At 49.1% G+C, this 20336-nt stretch overlaps 1 protein-coding gene across 28 annotated transcripts in view; it reads left to right on the top strand.

Annotated features, from left to right (window-relative positions):
- Positions 1-13556, top strand: part of SVIL (supervillin) — an 807080-nt gene extending 793524 nt beyond the window's left edge. For all 28 annotated transcript variants that reach the window (XM_086941586.1, XM_086941584.1, XM_086941578.1 and 25 more), the window contains one exon: positions 12629-13556. In XM_086941586.1, the coding sequence (XP_086797712.1) occupies positions 12629-12715 (87 nt within the window). In that variant the 3' untranslated portion in view covers positions 12716-13556. The remainder of the gene's footprint in view (positions 1-12628) is intronic.
- Positions 13557-20336: the final 6780 nt, after the last annotated feature.

Raw genomic sequence — 20336 nt, 5'->3', positions numbered from 1 at the left:
AATGTCCCACACTCCACCCATAAGAATGGAGCAACCATGGCTTTTCTGGCCAACATACCACTAGCATCTGCAAAGGGGCCACATGGTCCACCCTACATATTTACCAAAGATTTTTGTGCATTGAATCGCTAGCCACTGCTTTAGGAGGGTTCTGCTTTCCAGTCCATGCAGAGGACGTGACCTACAGCCAGTGTTACTTACCCTGTAATCATTTGTTTGTAGCATGTAATGCTGTGAATTTGCAAGTGCCCACCCTCCTCTTTTGAAGCCTGTGGTCATCACATATTTCTTCTCCTATTGACTAGTTGACAATAGTTGGAGGAAGATGGAGTGACTTTTGCTTAGTGCAGCTTTATATTGGTCGTAGAAAAACTGCAAAATAAAGATTAAAAAAATAGTTAACCCTGGACAGTGTTCCTAGTGCACCATGCTGCACTCCCTTGATGCGCCATACCAATTCTCACCCTCTGTGTGCAAAACAGTCTGGCATTGAGTCGGTGGCCATGCACATGTTTGTCTAAGGGAGAAGCCACATCACATGACTCGAAAGTCCACTTTGAAGGAAAAGCATTTGGAAACGTCTGAGCTCAACACTAGATGGCAGGGGTATGCAGCACATGCAAATCAATAGCGAGCAGTGCTGTAAACAGATGCTTACAGTGTAAGCAATATTTTCCATCATTCTGTCATTTCTGAAGCATAGAAATAGGTGCACACTGGAGTTGCGTTGAGAAAGCAATTTAATGTGGGTCCGGTAAGAAAACCCTACGTGTTCAGGCCAGAAGGCCTTGCTCACAGGAAAAGTTCATGCCGTCTGTCATTCTGTGGTTACGTAATGTACATGATATGTTGCATATTCTTTATACTACAATATGGCAGGCAAACGTCCCTGTAAGACCATAAGCCCAGATCTACAATAGCTCTTTTAATCACTTTTTATTTCACAGAATTTTATCCACACAATGAGCAATTACTATATGAAACGTCATATGTTGGGGCGTGGCTACGCGCGCAGCGAGACTGGCTGCACACTAGCGGAGCTCCGGCGTGATCCCAAACTCAGGGGTTAAATTATCCGGTGAAATGGCCACATCGGAGGCTCAAACTTGCATCGAGTGATAACGAGCCGCCAACACAGCATCAGACCAAGTCTGACGATCCGCCGAGCACCGGGACCGCATCGACGTCAGCGGGGCTTTCGTAGCCGAGGAAGTGGACACAGGCCCGGCGAGACCCGACAGGCAAGCCCGGTGCTGGGACCGGAAGCAGGGGCCGCGGGGACGAGGCGCCCGAGAGGCACGAGTGGAGACGGCGGCGCTGAGACCCACCACGGCGGACAGATCCCCGACAGATCGCCGGAGGCAGAGGGGACCAAACAGGCGACGTACGTGTAGTACCTGGCTCCATTACTACAGTACGAGGGGCTGAGAGGCGGCGCACCGCCGGAACACTGAGGCCGCCATCGGGACTGCTGCGGCGGACCTGGAGCCCATCCCCCACTCTGCCTACACCTGCGGAGCAGACCCGAGTGCGGCCGGATCGCCCACTGAGCTGCCCCCCACCGGGTCCCAGCGGAGCGGAGACCGGAGGAACCTGAGCTGCCCCTCGAATTGGAGGCCGAATCCCCGACGCCGCCTGCTGTGGCCCTGAGGGTGAGTGCCGCGGCGGGAGGCGCCCCAACAACAGACGCATGCCCGGCGGGCACAAAGCGTGGGCACACCGCTCCAACCAGGTGACGCGCGAGGGGCTGAGAGGCGGCGCACCGCCGGAAAACTGAGGCCGACATCGGGACTGCTGCGGCGGACCTGGAGCCCATCCCCCACCCGGCCTGCGTCAGCGGAGCAGACCAGCGCTGCGCCTACCGGACCCGGGTGTGACCGGATCGCCTGCTGAGCTGCCCCCCACCGGGTTCCAGCGGAGCGGAGACCGGAGGAACCCGAGCTGCCCCTCGGATTGGAGGCCGGATCCCCGACGCCACCTGCTGTGGCCCTGAGGGTGAGTGTCGCGGCGGGAGGCGCTCCAGTAGAAACACATGCCCGGCGGGCACAAAGTGTGGGAACTCCGCTCCTCACGAGACGTAGCCACGGCAGTGCCTGCCTGACAGGCGCAGAGAGGGGGCTCACCGCGCCCGACAAAGCGGAACCCACAGGCACGGACCCGTGAGGCGGCACAGGCCGGACCAGGCACACAGACGCCCAGGTGACACTCGGCAGGGCGCCCCGTGAGCCATACCCACGACCCACGGCGCGGGGAGATTGGAGGGCGGAACTGGGGAGAGCCGCCGCCACCCGCAAAGCTTGGAATCCGACTGCACTGGTCACCCGGCACAGGCACGGACGGCCGGAGGGCGCTGCTGCTGATCGCGCCTGACAATAGGGGCTGCTGAGTGGGACGAGCGCCGTGGGAAGCTGCTGCCAGCCACGCACTGCACACGACTCCGGGGCCCTTGAAATCACGGCGTACCTGGGCGCCCGACACGACAGGGGGCAGGAGAGGAGTCCGGACCACACCCAACTGCGGAAGGGGCACAGCATAGCCCATTGCCCGAGCCTGCAACCGTCCTGAACGGACTCACGACTGCCGCCGACCCACGCCACACTCTGGGCGGCCCGACCACACAGGAGGCGCTAGGAAGACAGGGACCTGCCCTGGAAACACCGCCTGCGCACCAGCCAGTGGCTCTGGCGATCGGCGAGACCGCGAACCATCACCCCACCCGGATCCTCCGAGAATCAGTTCCCTCTCATGTCTGGAGGTGCCGGGAAGCGCACAGGAACGGGGAGCGCGTCCCAAAAGGGCAAAATGGACAAGTCGCAGAAACAAACGGACACAGATCCGGTTACGGCCAGGCTGGACTCGGTGCTGGCGGCCATGACGCGCCTGGAAAACTCCATCCAGTCCACCCGGACGTCCCTGGAGGCGAAAATAGACGGGGTCGCCATTGACCTCACGCATTTGAAGGAGGACCATAAGAAACTGGCAGAACGCACCAAAACCCTGGAAATCACGGTGACGGACCTGAAACCTAGTGTCACCCAGTCGGACAAACTTATTAAAGACCTCCTCAACAGGGTGGAGTTCCTGGAAGACAGGGCAGAAGATGCAGAAGGGAGGGCGAGACGCAACAACGTCCGAATAGTAGGTTTGCCAGAAAAATGGGAAGGCAAAGATCCGACCACCCACGTAGAAGACTGGCTACGCACCCTGTTGCCCGAAGGCACCCTCTCGCCATACTTCGTGGTGGAGCGGGCACACAGAGTCCCGACCAGGCCGCTCCACACCGGCTCTAACCCCCGCCCTTTCCTGATCCGAATCCTGAACTACATGGACCGGGACACTGTACTGCGAGAAACTCGCAAACTGGGCACCGTTCAAGTGGAAAATGCGAACATAATGTTTTTCCCAGACTATACAATCCAGGTGCAGCGCCAGAGACAATCATTTCTAATGGTAAAACGGAGGCTACGCCAACTGGGACTTACATATTCCCTCCTCTTCCCAGCGAAACTCAGAGTGATAGCGAACGAGAAAACACACTTCTTCGACTCCTCGGAGGACGTGGAAGCCTGGCTGGATAACGGGACGGACAAGAGCACGGGGAGATCAGGAAACCCGGACAGGCCTAGGAGGCGCAGGAGATCCAAAAGGAGGCGGGGCGCCAGAACACCCTCCCCAGCGGCCAGCAACACCCAGCATAGTGCGAGCCCACCGGAAGAGGACATACGCAGAGAACAACGGGAAGCCCTGCGGATGGTCTCGGAGCTTAGCGGCTCCCCGTCTCAGCGTACCCCGCCCGCCACCAGCCCTAGGACATCACCGAGCGACGACGAGGCGATATATGGACTTCCGGATTCGCAATTCTCAGGCGGACTGCCAGACATCACCCCACAAACGTCGGACCTGTATGGCTGAAGAAGTGCCGCAACATGGGGTACTTAGCAATGACAGCACAGACAAGGCACTGCCCGGTGGTAACGAACACTGAACCCGCTGCAAGATAGGATGATGTCATGCTCGCGATTACCCACTGCAGATCGGACGCCCCCTGGCACCCACACCGCAAAGTCCACCAAATTGCTGGGTCCCTGCGGGTGGGCGGTGGTTACCAACTACAAACTTAAACGGAGCGGTGACCCCGTGTCTTCGCGAGTACATTGCTACATAGACGGTGGGCCAACCAATTAGCCACTCGGACCTACAATCACACCCCCCTGGGAGGGCGCTCACGCCTTCACGCTCAATAGACACCCACTGGCTGCTTGGACTGCGTGATGAATAGCAACCCCCCAGAATGGATTGTTCGCATTTTTTGCGGAATGTTTGGACGGCTGCCCGTTTGGCAACCGACCCGATGGTGTTATCCCCAGTTAATGTTTACCCCCCTCCTCCTCCTTGTGAAACGCTGCATGCATGACCCGCAGGGGTGCTCGCTAGGCTGTTCCAGGGGCTGCTCGGACAAGGGTGGGAAAGCTCTAACGCTGGATACTGGAGGGCCTACTGGGAGGGTGCCTGAAGCGTGGGAGAGAACTGGTGTGACTGCCTTGTTGAATGCTGATGGCTGAAGTCAAAATATGTACCTGGAATGTACGCGGAATACACACACCCGCGCGCAGGTACATGATCTATTCATACCTGAAGAGGCACAAGGTGCAGATAGCCCTCCTACAAGAGACACACCTGACAGCCCCAGAGGTACACACCCTGCGCAGGCGGTGGCGAGGACAGATATATGCGACTGGGTTCTCCTCTTACGCCAGGGGGACACTGATATGGGTGAGACCAGGGCTCCCGTTCGAAGTTGGAGACACACACATAGACAGGGAAGGGAGGCTGGTGGCAGTGAGGGGACGCCTGGATGGACGGCCGCTGGTGGTGGCGTCGCTCTATGCCCCCAACACAGACCAGCAGGGATTCCTGGAAATGGTGTCCACGACCCTGGCGCACTGGCACGGGATCCCCTGGATACTAGGGGGGGATTACAATAGCGTATTGGATACCATACTGGACCGCTCATTCCCACCTCTACCCAACGCACCAGTGGTGGGAGCCATGAAAGCTCTTATAGCCTGGGCCTCTCACTGGAACTTACATGATGTGTGGCGCCACCGGAACCCAACGGCCAAGGTATATTCGTACTATTCAGGAGCCCATACACTGCACACCCGGTTAGACAGATTCATGCTCACAGACGACCTACTCCCACTGGTAACGGAAGCGCTCTACATGGGTAGAACACACTCTGATCATAACCCGCACATGTTAACGGTCTCGTGGGCAAACACTCGCCCCCCTGTTCCCAACTGGAGGCTGCAACCGGACCTCCTGTTAGACGCACCCTTCCGGGACTCACTGTTCGCGCACATAGTACACTACTTTGAGGACAATGCAGGTACGGCCACCTCTCTGCAGATGGAGTGGGAGGCATTCAAGGTGGTCATTAGGGGACAGTGCTTGGGCACACAGGGGAACCTCAAACGACAGGTGGAGAGGGACTTACATAGGGTGGAGGAGGAATTGAGTAGACATGAACGAGAATCGGTGGGAGGACACACCACTGGGCTCCACAAAGCGCAGGCGACCCACGAAAAACTGCTGGAGAGACTCAGATGTCTGAATTTCGCGGCACATGCGGCGCGCACACATGACAGGGGGGACAAACCCGGTAAGTTACTGTCGTGGCTCATCGCTAGAGAGGACCGGACAAAGCCAGTCACGAAAGTTCTAGACGCAAATGGGGTGCCCTTATGCACGCAGTCGGAGATCCACGGGGCGTTCACCGCACACTACAAATCACTGTATCGCTCTTGCCTGCCCACACCCGCTCCGGACTCGGAGGAGTATCTTCACCAGGTACAGCTGCCGACACTCACCGATGCCCAACGTGCTGTCCTGGCGGCGCCCATTGCCCCAGAGGAGCTCCGGGAAGTCATAGCGGCGCTCTCAAACGGAAAGTCCCCTGGCCCAGACGGACTCCCAGCGGAGTTTTATAAAGCATACCAAGACCTCCTGGTCCCTGAACTCGTCAAAATGTACGAGACGGCACTGGAGGACTCCTCCCTGCCCCCATCCCTGAGCGAAGCTACTCTGGTCTCCCTCCTGAAGCCGGGTAAAGAAGAGACGCTTATGGGCTCATACAGACCCCTCGCCCTCTTAAACACAGATTACAAAATACTAGCCTCTACGCTAGCGAGGAGACTGGCTCAGTACACACCTACCCTGGTCCACCCTGACCAGAATGGGTTCGTACCCACGCGCAGCACATCGCACAACATCCGCCGGCTGTTCAGAGTGCAGGAGTACGCGAGAGGCCCTTGGCCACGATCGGGTTGCATTGTATTAGACCTGGAAAAGGCTTTTGACTCGGAGTGGCCGTTTCTTAGGGCGGTTATGCAAAAGTTTGGCCTGGGAGATGCAGATCTGGCCATGGTGGGACTTCTATACCAAACGCCGACCGTCCGGGTCCGGATAGGGGGCCTGATATCGGAGGCCATACAGGTGAGGCGGGGCACGCGGCAAGGCTGCCCGTTATCGCCTCTACTCTTCTCGCTGGCCATGGAACCGCTGGCGGAGATACTGAGGATGCAGGGGGCCGAGTGGGGCATCCCGTTGATAGATGGGGTACACGCGGTTTCCCTGTATGCCGACGACCTGCTCCTCTATGTCAGGGACCTAACGCGGATACCCCCGGGACTCACTGACGCCCTCTGCGAATTCACATCACACTCGGGACTGAGGGTCAACTGGGGTAAATCTGGGGTCTTCCCCTTTCACCCGGATATGCAAGAAAGCGCAGTACAGCTAGGGGACACAACACTGACATGGTATGCCGGCACGTTCAAGTACCTGGGCATCCACATATATAGGAATGCAGCAGACATACTGGATGGCAACCTGATTCGAGCCATAAATACCTTGCGGGCCCAGATCCACTTCTGGGGCACACTCCCGCTTAATGTCCCGGCCAGAATCACCCTGACCAAGATGATAGTCCTACCTAGACTCCTGTACTATTATTCGAATATACCGGTGTATGTCCCGGCTCGGGTCTTCAGGGACCTGGAGACCCTCACGAGAACACTGATTTGGAATGCGGGGAGACCAAGGGTGGCCCTGAAGAAATTGTATGCCCCGACGTCCTCGGGGGGACTTGCGGTCCCGAATCAGGAGCACTACTACCTTGCCGCGCAGCTCCAATGGGTGGTGGCCTGGCTAGCGGGTAGGAACCTGAATGCTACGGCCTCGACGGTCCCAGCCCTGACCCACGCGGAAACACTCGCACTATTCCATCCCCTCAGAGGCGCGACACGCGAGACGCAACTACACCTAGCGGTGGCATTGAGATGCTACAGGCGTGCACTGCGATTGACCAAGGGAACTGCCCCCTACGCACCGGCCCTGCCACTAGAGGGGCTACCGAGGCCTGGGGGAGTAGTGACTGCAGCGCGCCTACGGGACTGGGCGCAGGTGGGGCTTGAGACGCTGGCGGACTTATATGACGACGGGGCTATGGTGCGGTTCGAGGGGCTTGTGGAGAATCCAGGACTGCCAGCGGGACAGTTCCTTCTGCATGCATCAATGATGCGGGTCCTAACGGAACACTGGGGCGATATGTCCGTGGAACCCGAGACACACCTCCTAATTCAATACCTGCATGTAATGGGGGCAGGGTCGCACATTGTGCACTGGTTAACGCAGGCGCTGAGATCCCACACAACGGCCCCCCTTCAGCTACTCAGGGACAAGTGGACCGCAGACAGAGGGAGGGACTGGTCGGATAAGGAGTGGGAGAGGATCCTAGAAGGACTGCAACGAGTCCCCCGTAACGCGAGATTCAGGATCATACAGTTCTATATCGTGCACAGGGCGTACCTGTCTCCGGACAAGATTAACCGATACTTTGGTCTGAATACCTCCAAATGCCCGCGTTGCGCGCTCCTAGATGCGGATCTCCTGCATATGCTGTGGGCATGCCCCAAGCTACGGACGTACTGGCATGATGTCAACACGCTGTTGACAAAAGGAACTGCGCTGGGCCAACGTCACGACTGGGACACCAGTGTACTGGGCCTCCTCACCAGGACAAAACATAACAAGGCACACATGAGGTTCTGGGATCTGGGGCTGATAACTGCCAAAAGGCTCATAACTCGCCACTGGAAGGCCGCAGAACCGCCCCAGACGAAACATTGGAGTGCCTCCCTCATCTATTGGGCGACCGCAGAGGGCACGGTGTTGCGAAGGGAAGAGACGGCGGGGCGAAGGGCCATACCGATAGCCCTGATTTGGGAGGGATTCCTGAGAACATTCACCAGGGCCTGCCACGATAAAGGGATGTTGTAGAGGAAAGACCTCAGCGGAGCCCACACGCACACAGTTGACCCCGCCGACGCGCCACCACCCGAGACCTAGAGCTACCACACACCGCTGCTTCCCCCTCCCCGAAAGCACACAAAGCCAGCACCCTGCGAGACTACTACACCCGAAACTGTCTAGACAGGACCCGCACTGCAGCAACCCCCCCCTATACCCCGAGATCGGATCCTTTACAACCACACTTACTCTTCTGTTTCCCCAGTTTGAATAGGTGGCGTTTACGGCAAGGACGCCCCCCAGTTGTCCACGCCGGATCTGCCTTTCCTACTCACACCTTTCATTTTTTGATACACGGCGACGGAACACAGGAGAGCAGCACACATGCAAGACACCGCCGCGGCCCTCTACCCCGCGGAGGAGTACCACCGAACCTCCTGGTCGATCACAGCGCATACGCAGGTTGCCTGGCACTGGGCCCGGCAGGTTACACACACCACTGAGGGACATCTAGCTACATTACTGACCAGTAGGTCGCGAACACCGGGGGTGCGGCTGGCCATCAGGCTGCCCGCCCTGACGGGTGAGGCCCGACACCACCATGAGGCTGCAGAGCGCATCGCACAGTACTGTAGCAGTGAAGTGAATGATTAGGTGAATGCAGTGACTGCCCCAAGACAATGGAGGGAGCTCTTTAACAGTGAGTGCACTTATTGACTTTCCACCATCGCCAACACTCGCACTGATGATGTACGAGCTACTACAAATGTTGTTTCCCCTTTGAACTATGAACGTGAGAAATGTAACTGTATGCCAAGTGTATCAATAAAACAGATTTAAAAAAAAAAAATGAAACGTCATATGTTACTTTACGGTATAGGGTTGAAAAATAATTATATGGCTTGCAGGGCTCAGTTTTGATAGGTTTTATTATTTTGATTAACTTCGTCACATTTATTGTTGGTGATACCATGCAACGTGGTTGATAATGGAGTGTTCTTAATCAATCAATCAATCAGTGACACTTATAAAGCGCGCTACATACCCGTGGGGTCTCAAGGCGCTGGGAGTGGGGGGAGCCGCTACTGCTCGAACAGCCAGGTCTTCAGCTTCTTCCTGAAGGAGAGGTGGTCTTGGGTCAGGCGCAGGTCGGTCGGGAGGGAGTTCCAGGTCTTGGCGGCCAGGTGGGAGAAGGACCTTCCTCCTGTAGTCGCTCTTCGGATGCGGGGGACGGCGGCGAGGGCGTGGTTGGCTGATCGGAGGTGGCGTTTGGGAGCGTAGAAGTTGACTCGGCTGTTGAGGTAGCTCGGGCCTTGGTCGTGTAGGGCTTTGTGTGCGTGGGTGAGGAGGCGGAAGGTGATTCTTTTGTTGACGGGGAGCCAGTGAAGGTCTCGCAGATGTCCGGAGATGTGGCTGGTTCGTGGGATGTCGAGGATGAGTCTGGCTGAGGCGTTCTGGATCCGCTGGAGTCTCTTCTGGAGCTTGGCGGTGGTCCCGGCGTAGAGGGCGTTGCCGTAGTCCAGTCGGCTGGTGACGAGGGCCTGGGTGACGGTCTTCCTGGTCTCGGTGGGGATCCACCAGAAGATCTTCCGTAGCATGCGTAGGATGTTGAAGCATGCCGAGGAGACGTTGTTGACTTGCCTGGTCATGGAGAGGGAGGAGTCCAGGATGAAGCCCAGGTTGCGTGCATGGTCTGTCGGTTTGGGTGCGGTGCCCAGGGCGGGAGGCCACCAGGAGTCGTCCCAGGCGGAGGGAGAGGAGCCCAGGATGAGGACCTCCGTCTTGTCCGAGTTCAGTTTCAGGCGGCTGGTCGTCATCCACTCGGCTACCTCTTTCATCCCTTCGTGCAGGTTGGCTCTGGCGGCGGCGGGGTCGTTGGTCAGGGAGAGGATCAGCTGGGTGTCGTCGGCGTAGATTATGCTGAGGTTGTGTTTGCGTACGATGGCCGCGAGGGGGCTCATGTAGACGTTGAAGAGGGTGGGGCTCAGAGATGATCCTTGGGGGACGCCGCAGATGACTTCGGTGGCCTCTGACTTGTACGGTGGTAGGCGGACTCTCTGTGTTCTCCCGTCGAGGAAGGAGGTGATCCACTCCAGCGCCTTGTCCTGGATTCCGACGTTGCTGAGGCGCCGTACTAGGGTGCGGTGGCAGACCGTGTCGAATGCCGCGGAGAGGTTTAGGAGGATGAGGGCCGCTGTTTCTCCATTGTCCATCAGGGCTCGGATGTCGTCGGTGGCGGCGATGAGGGCGGTCTCGGTGCTGTGGTTGGCTCGGAAGCCGGACTGTGAGGGGTCGAGGGATCCGTTCGTCTCGAGGAAAGCGGCCATCTGCTTGTTGACGGTCTTTTCGATGACTTTGGCTGGAAACGGGAGGAGCGAGATGGGGCGGTAATTCTTGAGGTCGGTGGGGTCCGCTGTTGGTTTCTTGAGTAGGGCGCTGAGTTCGGCGTGTTTCCAGCTCTCGGGGAAGATGGTGGTGTCGAGGGATGTGTTGATGATGTCTCGCAGGTGGGGTGCGATGACAGCGTCGGCTTTGTTGAAGACGTGGTGAGGGCAGGGGTCGGTCGGTGATCCGGAGTGGATGGAGTTCATCGTGCGGATGGTGTCTTCAGTGCTGATCGGGGTCCAGGCGCGGAGGGTGGTGGTGGGGGGTGGTTGTTCGGTCATGGTGTGCGTTGGTTGGTTGTTGAAGCTGTTGTGTATGTCCGCGATCTTGTTGTGGAAGTATGAAGCCAGGGAGTTGCAGAGGTCTTGCGATGGGGTGATGTCGTTGTTTCTTACTCTCTAAATATAATTAGTGAGAATAACCAGATGGTAAATGCAAGTGCTGCCAGTAGTGTCACTTCTCTAATGCCTTTAGTTGATGCAAAATCTTTGTGATCCCTTGTTCCCTTCAAGTAATGGTGCAACTTCTTTAGTATGATAACAGTTTCCAAGTACAACTACTTGTCTGTTTGTGTGAACCATAACTTGTCTCTTTTCACCTAGAACCAGTGGAGTGGGAGAGGAGCGTTTGTAGTTCTTAACAATTCAGAACATTATCCAATACATATTGGTGCTGAAGGCCATCCATTCAGTTTTTTCCTTGTAGGAAAAAGACTGATTCGGGCTAGATTTTTGTATAGCTCTGTAAATTATCACACAAGGATTGGCATGGGCATTGCTCACTCGTGAGTCATGAATAACACCTAGCAGTCTCTAAAGGGATGAAAAAAGTGCATACATATTGGTATGGGAAAGAGGCACTGCAGCATAGTTTCTTTTCAGATGGGTAAGTGTGACATTTGAAAGCAGTTATAAAACTAGGTCACATATGTTTTTGCTCTGGTCATTAAAGATAGGTAAAGATGAGTTTACCACATAATCTTGTTTGAAAGAAGACCAATTATACAACCTCTTTTGTGGCATTTTCATATGGGTCACAAATGAAACTTCCGGAAGCCATGATAGCTGGCAACAGTAAATGTTCAAATTACCACGGCAAAGTTTCGTCAGATAACTATGGAAATATTCTGGTTTCACTGTCAATGGGGATGTAATCTTCCTTTTGTCCTGTTATATGCATCTCGCCGCTTGGGCAGAAGGGACTTTACCTAGATATTAGCAGAATCTGATGTTCCACTTAAATGGAAATTGAAACCAGTTGATCACTCACTCTATTGCCTATGCAGAATCTGGCTGTTGAAAGTTGACTTGTATGGGCCTTTATGCAGGCCTCCTGAAGACCATACAAAAACAGCTATTGAGATCGCTCCTCCTCTGACTCAACATCTCACAGAATCTACAGCTTCCCTGCTTAAGCAGCAAAAGATTATGCAAGAATAATCTGACTTTATTTTGACTTCCATCACATTCCGTGCTACCAGAAACCAAGAAGTAATACTTAGATTCTAACATTTCTAAAGGAATATACATTTCATTGTGGGCGTTCTTTCTTCTCACTGTACAGTAGCAGCGTTTGTGCATATAGAGCGATATACATAGAAGGCTGCAGTCCAAAGGGCAGAGGCAATTTTCCAAAAGAGAATAACTGCAGCCCAGTGTGTTTTTATTCTTTTTCTTTTTGTTGGTCTGAAACGCTGGTCCTATCCCTGGTAAATAGACCTTGTCTTCAGCAATGTTTCTGCACAATATTCTACAAAATGTTAGCTAGGTAAATGTGAATGCCAATTTGACTCAGTCTAAGCAACCATTACTTTGAAGGGTCCTTGATTGCAACCTGTAACTTAAGACACTTGTGTCTTGGCAAAATGGACATTTTGTAAAGACTGGTTTTCTGTCATATATTCTGATCACCGTGTTTTATGTATTTGTTACAGATCGCTTTGGAAATGACGAGAGAAGAATACAACACCTTGCCTTCTTGGAAACAGGTGAATCTGAAGAAATCAAAAGGACTTTTCTGAGTGGGTTAATGTCAGAACAAGGACAGTGCTGGAGGGATCTCTTTTGTCAGTCATTATCTGGACCAGTGACATGATGTGTTTGGAGATCTGTGTTTCTAAACGAAAAATGGGTCTGCCTCAGAACCCTTACGGATACTGCCAGCTGTGGTTTGTGTTATATTGTACATGTGCAAGTGGACATTTTGCAAAATGCTTTCATATGGACTCTGAAGATAATAGCAAAATTATACTTTCCTGCACTTAAACTTGTCACTAGTACTATTGCAGTTTTGAGTCTTTGGCAAGAAGCTTGCCCCTTTGTTTGAAGATGTTCTATTTGTAAAGTATTATTTTATTTGTTAGTTTATGGATGACAAAAGATTATATTTATATAAACACTATATAATGTTTTAACAATGCAACCTATACTCACTTTTCAAGCTTTTTGTGTCAAAACAATACAGAGAAGTAGTATGTGTTGCTTGTTTCTGAATTAAATATGCCGCCAGTATATATCTTTATACAGTATGCAATCACAAGATTTACATTTGTGTTAGGCAATGAACTGTTCTCCGTGCTTTTCCGGGTGCTAATATGAACAAAGTGTATTTATATGATAAAAAGATTTTCTTGGGAAATTATGCAAATCAGTCTTTATACTTTAATACCCAAAAATGTATAGTGCCTTGTTTGTGTACAGTTTATATACAGAAAAGCTTAGTCTGCCTTTTGGAAGTGGAGTAAGATGGTGTCCTACAAAAGACTTTATTACGTTAGAAAAAAGCATCTCAGTTTGTTATACTTGGAGACATTAAATATCATTTGTGATATAAGTGAATAAAATAAAATGCTTTAAAATAAATTCTTTGCATATTTTTTATTTTTTATTTTTGATAGTCTACTGGCATCCACAGTTTCAGTGGAATATCTCGCACCTTAAATGGTGTGTGATACACCCAGCATCACAAACCTTTTAAAGATGGGAGCCAAAAAACAGCAACGGATGGAGCTGCCTGAATGAATTAATCACCACATAGTTAAAACCAGCCTCTCTGCTGGTTGAACTGTATTTTCTATTGCATACAATAACTATGGTGTTCTAGGTGTGTATAAATGCTAATCAATGGTAGAGGTCTATTGAACTTTGGCCCACCATGCTTAGACTAGCTGGAAAAACTGTAGCAGATGGTAGGTTGGAAATGAAGAAGCTTCCCCGCCTTGTGGTGTCTTGTACCACGAAGTAAAGAACTAGTATTACTTTAGAAGTGGTGACATTTAGTTCCTAGAAATTAGATTACACTTTTGATGAGAATGGGATGCAGTCCTCTAGGTCTAGGATAGATTGAGATTTCGCTTTGGAAAAGAAAAACTATTTTATATTTCATCATGTGTTGGAAAGGTGGATAGAGAATGTGTTAAGATTCATTGTAATTTTAGCTTGTCATCACTGCAGCAACAAGGGTTGATAGAGTAGTTCCATTGTGCAGTATAAGCAAAATGTACCTAGTTTGATCAGAAACCTGTTTGAGGGTGTGTGACTACTCTTGGTGGCTCTTTGGACAAAGTTGGGACAGAGTTGTGAGATATTGGAGTGGGCCCACGGAGAGGCAAAACAGAAGGTATTGTGACGGCGATAAAGTCTAAAGCCCGATGGGAAAAAAAAGAAAAAAAATGGTTTCTGTACTCATGTGACTTGTGAAGAATAAGGCTGGTTTTAGCCGACGAAAGCCATCACAGAGTTAGTACTGCACTGTCTTCCTCCGCCCAACCAGTAAGGCTGCTAATTTAGGTTTAGTGAATATTATATATATTTATTAGTTGTAGATTTCTTTAAAATGGAAATGATCCTGGAGGACTAAGGATGTGGATACCAGCACATGGTGGCTTTTCGAGGCATTAGTACCAGTTAACATATAAATTTTATATTGGTGTGCTTAGAAACTTGTACCTTGTTGAGTGTCTGTGAGTGTGCCATATAGGAAGGTATTTCTTTTGAGATAAGAGGAAAATGGTTGTATGTCACTGAACAGACCGACTCAGGTCAGTGGAACCCTTGATGAGGTGATCAATTTATGTTGTGCTTCTACATTAGCAAATTCTAAGATAATGTTCGAGGCATATGAGTTGCAGATTTCACACTTCGCATTAGATCGCCATTTGGAGTTGGGCTTGGATGCTTTCACATTGTTGTTGTCTTGGAAGAAGTCTTTGTAGTCACGAGATAGGTGACTCCTCCTTTGGACGATAGTGCGCTAGGGCATCGACTCCATCCTTAGATTGTTTTTTCCGTCCTTGGATTCAGATGCAACTTTTGTGCTCCGGTTCGAAAACCTTTTCGACGCGAGGAACACTTCCATAAACTCTTCAACTTAACTTCAGACATAAGACAATTCGGAAGAAATGTGCAGCAAACCCTTATGTTTATAATAACAGCCAATGTTAAGACCTTAGATATGACCTCAATTCTTCATGTATTCATCTCATTTCACGCAAGTTATCTTTCCAATGTTCAAGTGAGTTCAAACAGAAAAGCAGAGTCCACATCAATGAATATCTTCAAATTATATTTTTTCTTTTATTGTTCTTGTTTCTTTTCTTTTTTGGTATTCAATCCAGACAAAATAATTTTTTCAATTTAGACAAAACTGCCAACACGTGTTTTGTCTACTCATAGACTTTGTCAAGGCTGGAATTTAATACATAAGACAATTCTGGTGATACAGAATCACACAAGATGATTTTACATAAAATTCAATCAATACAATGTAAAACACAAAAGTCTTTAGTTGTGTCAAGTTAAAATCTCAAGAAAAAGGTCAAACCGAAATATCATCACACTTGTTGTTTAAGTTTATGCGAGAGAAAGTCTGAGAAGTGCATCAGACCCGTGAAAAAAGAAGGAAACCCGAAAACGGTGCCATAGAAAGAAGGCAAGTGTTATGAATCCTTGTGTCCATAACCCACAGTGGTATATCAAGAGAGTTGGTTAAGATTGTTATACCCAGTGGCCTACTGCCAAGTGATGTCAGTTTTAAATAAAGGAAGCCACCCTAAAACACGCTACGTGAGCGATGAAAGAATAATGTGATGCACCTACCATGCAATGTAATGCAAGTAGATAGAAAATTGAAGCCCGGCGGCTCGGATGTGGTAAATAGCTACGACTTATCTTTGGCAGTACTGTCAATCTGTTAAGACATATTTTCATATATAGGCCAGAGATTAGTGTCCCAATTATACTCCTAGTTCGCCCACAGTTAGATTAGATTGTTCTTCCTGAGTAGTTATTTATACCCTTGTGCTACCTTCCCATTACTCAGTCTAGGGAAACCCTGCCCACTCGCACTAGATTGTATGAATACTTATTCAACAAAAAACACCATCCATAAATTCCATTTTGAACCCCTGCCTATATAGGAGTTCTTGGTAGTCCCTACACAACTCTACACTTGAATGAGAACAGCGTGTCTGTCGCTAGCAGGTACTCACTTGTGAGATCTCGGTATTTTTATACGCTGTGGAATGTTAAGGATCCGCGGAACCATGTAGACCAGGGGTCTCCAAACTGTTCCTGGAGGGCCGGATCCATGCAGGAGTTTTTGGATATCCCCATTGAGATACATGTAGTTATTTTAAAAATCTGGCATGGATCCGGCCCTCCAGGACCGGTTTGGAGACCCCTGATGTAGACCGTACCCCAAATAGGGGATCTAAATCTAAAAGTAACCAAAAGGCATCTATTAAAATAACTCAAACAAATATGGATACAATGTATTACTCGTATCAAATACAGAGTACCCCATAGTAAATAACGATCGATGTAACGGGGCCAACCATAAATATTATTCCTAATTGCTACAAGAGATAAGGAGAGTGACTTACTTTCAAAATGTTGTTACCACCTATCTTGAGATGGGGTGGAAAACGCCTAATAAGTCATAAGAATATTTGATCCAATGTTAGTGATCTACAAGTAGAGAAAAGGCGAATTTATAGGGTGGGGAGAAAGTAGCCGGTAGATACTCTCGATTGTACAAAGGACGTACTGCCCTCCCCATATATCAATATTTGTTGCACATTAATGCATAGGCTCACCTGATAGACCTTTAGGAACTCCACTAGTATTTATGGGCTGACGGCATTTAGACAGTGATTAGTTGAAATCTAAAATACAAAAGGTAAGGTCCAGAACAGTCACATTACTTATGTGGCCGTGATTTCTAATCTCGCTCTAATTTTTAGATAAACCCTACATATGTAAGCGTTGGCGGGCAGTTTACCACAAATGTTGGCCGAGGCGACCGAAATCCTATCCTTCAGCGCCCCATCCCTCTTGTGATTTACACAAGACGCCGCTGACCGCCATGGATTTTAAACCGTAAAATTTTAGCGTGCATGCATTGTCACCGAATACGTCATGTGACCACATGGTGTGCACCCTCATAGTCTTCCTAAAAGGTATAGTAATGTGTCCGCGCCATTTTGTGGTAGACAAAATTATAAGCCCCAGCATCGCGATTCTTTGTGTCAAAATGATGACAAGGGGCATATTTTATTTTATTCTGTTTGTCCCCGTACCTATTAAGATCGCATCATAAAAAGTGGGATTATTTTTATAGATATTATAAATTGTGTACAATATTAGTGATGCAGCAATACATCGAGACAATCCCATAGTCATTCCTACATCAAACCGAGTAAATACTAATGAGTTTTTTTGCAGTAAAAAAATCTGTTTTAAGAACATATCATTGTGTTACATATACATGCTTCTATATTAGAACCGTTTCAGGATCTACTGATTGCTATTGCGTCATGTACCTTGAGAAGCAAGTGTTGTCTATAATCCTGATTGAACAAAAGCTAAAGGTATTTAGAGAGACGAAAAAGATACTGTGTAGTTTTATGAAGTTAGAGAATTTTAAGAAATCAGAGAATTAGAGAACACATAAAATCTTGAATAAGAAAAACCAAAAAAAAGGGACTGTGTATAGTACACCCGATGTGTATGCGTACATATCCTGTATACATTTTCAGTCAAAAGGCATTCGTCTTGGAGGTTTATACACTGTTATAAGAGAGAACGTTATTTCCAATATATTACATCCATTTATATCACTCTATGTATATTATATACACATTATTGATTTATTTTAAGAAAACATCTTCTTGTGTAAATCGTCTGGTCAGTTGGTATCTCTATCCAGACACACAGAAATCCTATAAATCAATCGCACCTCTCTCATATGTGAGCACACATCAGATTATATAAACATGAATACTTGATCTAGACACGGCTCTTATGTTACACGTTTTAATCTTGTAAGAACACATGTAGTTCCCTGTCTACATTTATTCCAAGATCTCATCTTGTTTCTAATTTCCTGAGGGCTAGAACCCGATTTCCACCCCTCGGGTTCACCTCTACTGTTGCTATTCCATGGTACCTGATAGGTATTTCTGAGTTTTGATGTGCGTTGTTAAAATGAACTTCTAAGGGGTAGTTTCTGCTCTTATTTCCGATCGCCCTTAAGTTTTCCTGCATGCGTTATTTCAGGGGACGTATTGTGATGCCAATTTATATCAAACCACATTCGCCTACAATGAAATACACAATAAATTTTGTTTTGCAGTTCATGAATTGACATATTTTAGAGTCAGTCCTGTATTGTAGCTGAAATTTTTTAGTTTGTCCATGGCAAATTGACAAATATTGCATTTGTAAAAGCCAGCCGGCTTTTTGGGCAACCAAGTCGGAGGTTGCCCTCTTGCATTGTTATTTGGTATAGAGGGGCTAAGTAAGGTTTTAAGAGTTCTCCCTCTGCTATACATCACTTGAGGTTTAGGGGTGGTGTAGTTCTCCAAGCTAGAATCAAGTCTTAAAATGTGCCAATGTTTGTATAGAATCTTCTAGATGTTCTGGCTCTGCATTGAAAGGAGTAATTAGAGCAATCTTTCCCCTTTTGTCTTTTCTTTCTTAATAGATCTGTGCGATTGACACTCTTAATTCTATTTTCTGCTCTATCTAGTGTTGGACCATCATAGCCAAGAGTGTGAAATAGAGTTCTCATCTTGGTTACTTCCTCTTGGAATATTTGATCGTTACTAAAATTGCGTCTGAGTCTTGTTAGTACACCATAAGAAATCCCCCTCACTTGTGTTGCTGGATGCGCTCTCGTAGCATGCAATAATGCATTGCATGCGGCGGGTTTGCGATATAATCTACTTTCTCGTCTGTTTTCTTGGACGTATAGTGTAATGTCCAGAAAGTCTATTTGTTTGTCACTACTGTGGGTGAAAGTCAGATTATAGTCATTGTCATTCAGATGATTGAAAAGATCAGTGAGGGAATCTTGATTCCCCCACCCCAAATCATTAAAATATCTATAAAATGCCCCCAATAAATGATTGAACCTGTGAGCGTGTTGGGGCATTTCTTCCACAGATGGTGTTCTTAGTAGAACCCCACATAGAGATTTGCGAATGAAGGCGAAAATGTTGCTCCCATTGCTACTCCAGCTGTTTGTCTGTACCAATTCCCATTGTGTTGGAAATAATTGTTATCTAGGGCTAGACATGTCAATTCCAAAATCATTTTGGTGTTCATATAGTGTTGCATTGCGTTTGGATAGAAAAAATATTAAGGCTTCCATACCCCTTACTTGTGGAATGCAAGTATATAGTGCACACACGTCCAATGTGACTAGTGTGAACTCATCACACCATGATATGTCCTCCAATTTGTTTATTTGAAAGATAACTTGCGTGAAATGAGATGAATACATTAAGAATTGAGGTCATATATATAAGGTCTTAACATTGGCTGTTAGTATAAACATAAGGGTGAGCTGCACATTTCTTCCGAATTGTCTTAAATTTGTGTATACATCTTTTTTTTGTTGCAACCATTGGTACTCTTTGGGTAGTGGGTACCGGGATAATCACAATAGCACCCCAACAAGTGATTATTTCTCTGATTGACTAGAACCCTCTATATGTACACTGCAAACTGTCTAGTTCTAGTGAGATTCCATCTCTTATCTTTGTATAAGGGAGCACTACTACCTAACTTGTTGTTCAACTTAACTTCAAACATCTTCAGCTTCGACCAACTTTCATTGATTCGATTCCGGTCGTCAACGCGTGCCTTTGGGCCTACCCATCGAGGCCTACGGCTCAGGGAAAGGACCCCATTCAAGAAATGCCCCCAGTGTTGAGCAAAATGTCTGTACACTGACCATCACAAGGTCTGCAACCTGTGCCTATCACCTGAACACGACTAGTCCAGCTGTCTAGCCTTCGCATCCTTTCGATCGAAGACCATTCGAGATCGACAAGCTCATGGACACAAGATGTAGAGATCAGCTCCGGAACCAGTCGAAGTTTCCGAAGATCTCCAAATCGTGTCAGAGGCAGAAGACTCGGATGACCCCATCACTCCTGGTCAAAGAGTTAGTACTGCCCCTACCCTGACCCCGCCAACAAAACCAAAGGCAACGGTCAAGACTTCGCCTGCTGGCCCCAGTCACAACCAAAAACCCACTTCAGAAGCCCCTCCTCCGAGCTCGGCTCAGAAGAAAAAGATTAGCCTTCCGGTAGCTCGGGACCGAGCAAACCCCATATACCAATCCCACCGGCACCA

Source organism: Lissotriton vulgaris, chromosome 10 (genome assembly GCF_964263255.1).
Source record: "Lissotriton vulgaris chromosome 10, aLisVul1.2, whole genome shotgun sequence".
Lineage (NCBI taxonomy): Eukaryota > Metazoa > Chordata > Amphibia > Caudata > Salamandridae > Lissotriton > Lissotriton vulgaris.
The sequence above is the reverse complement of the archived record's forward strand: the minus strand, read 5'-3'. Positions and strand labels throughout refer to the sequence as shown.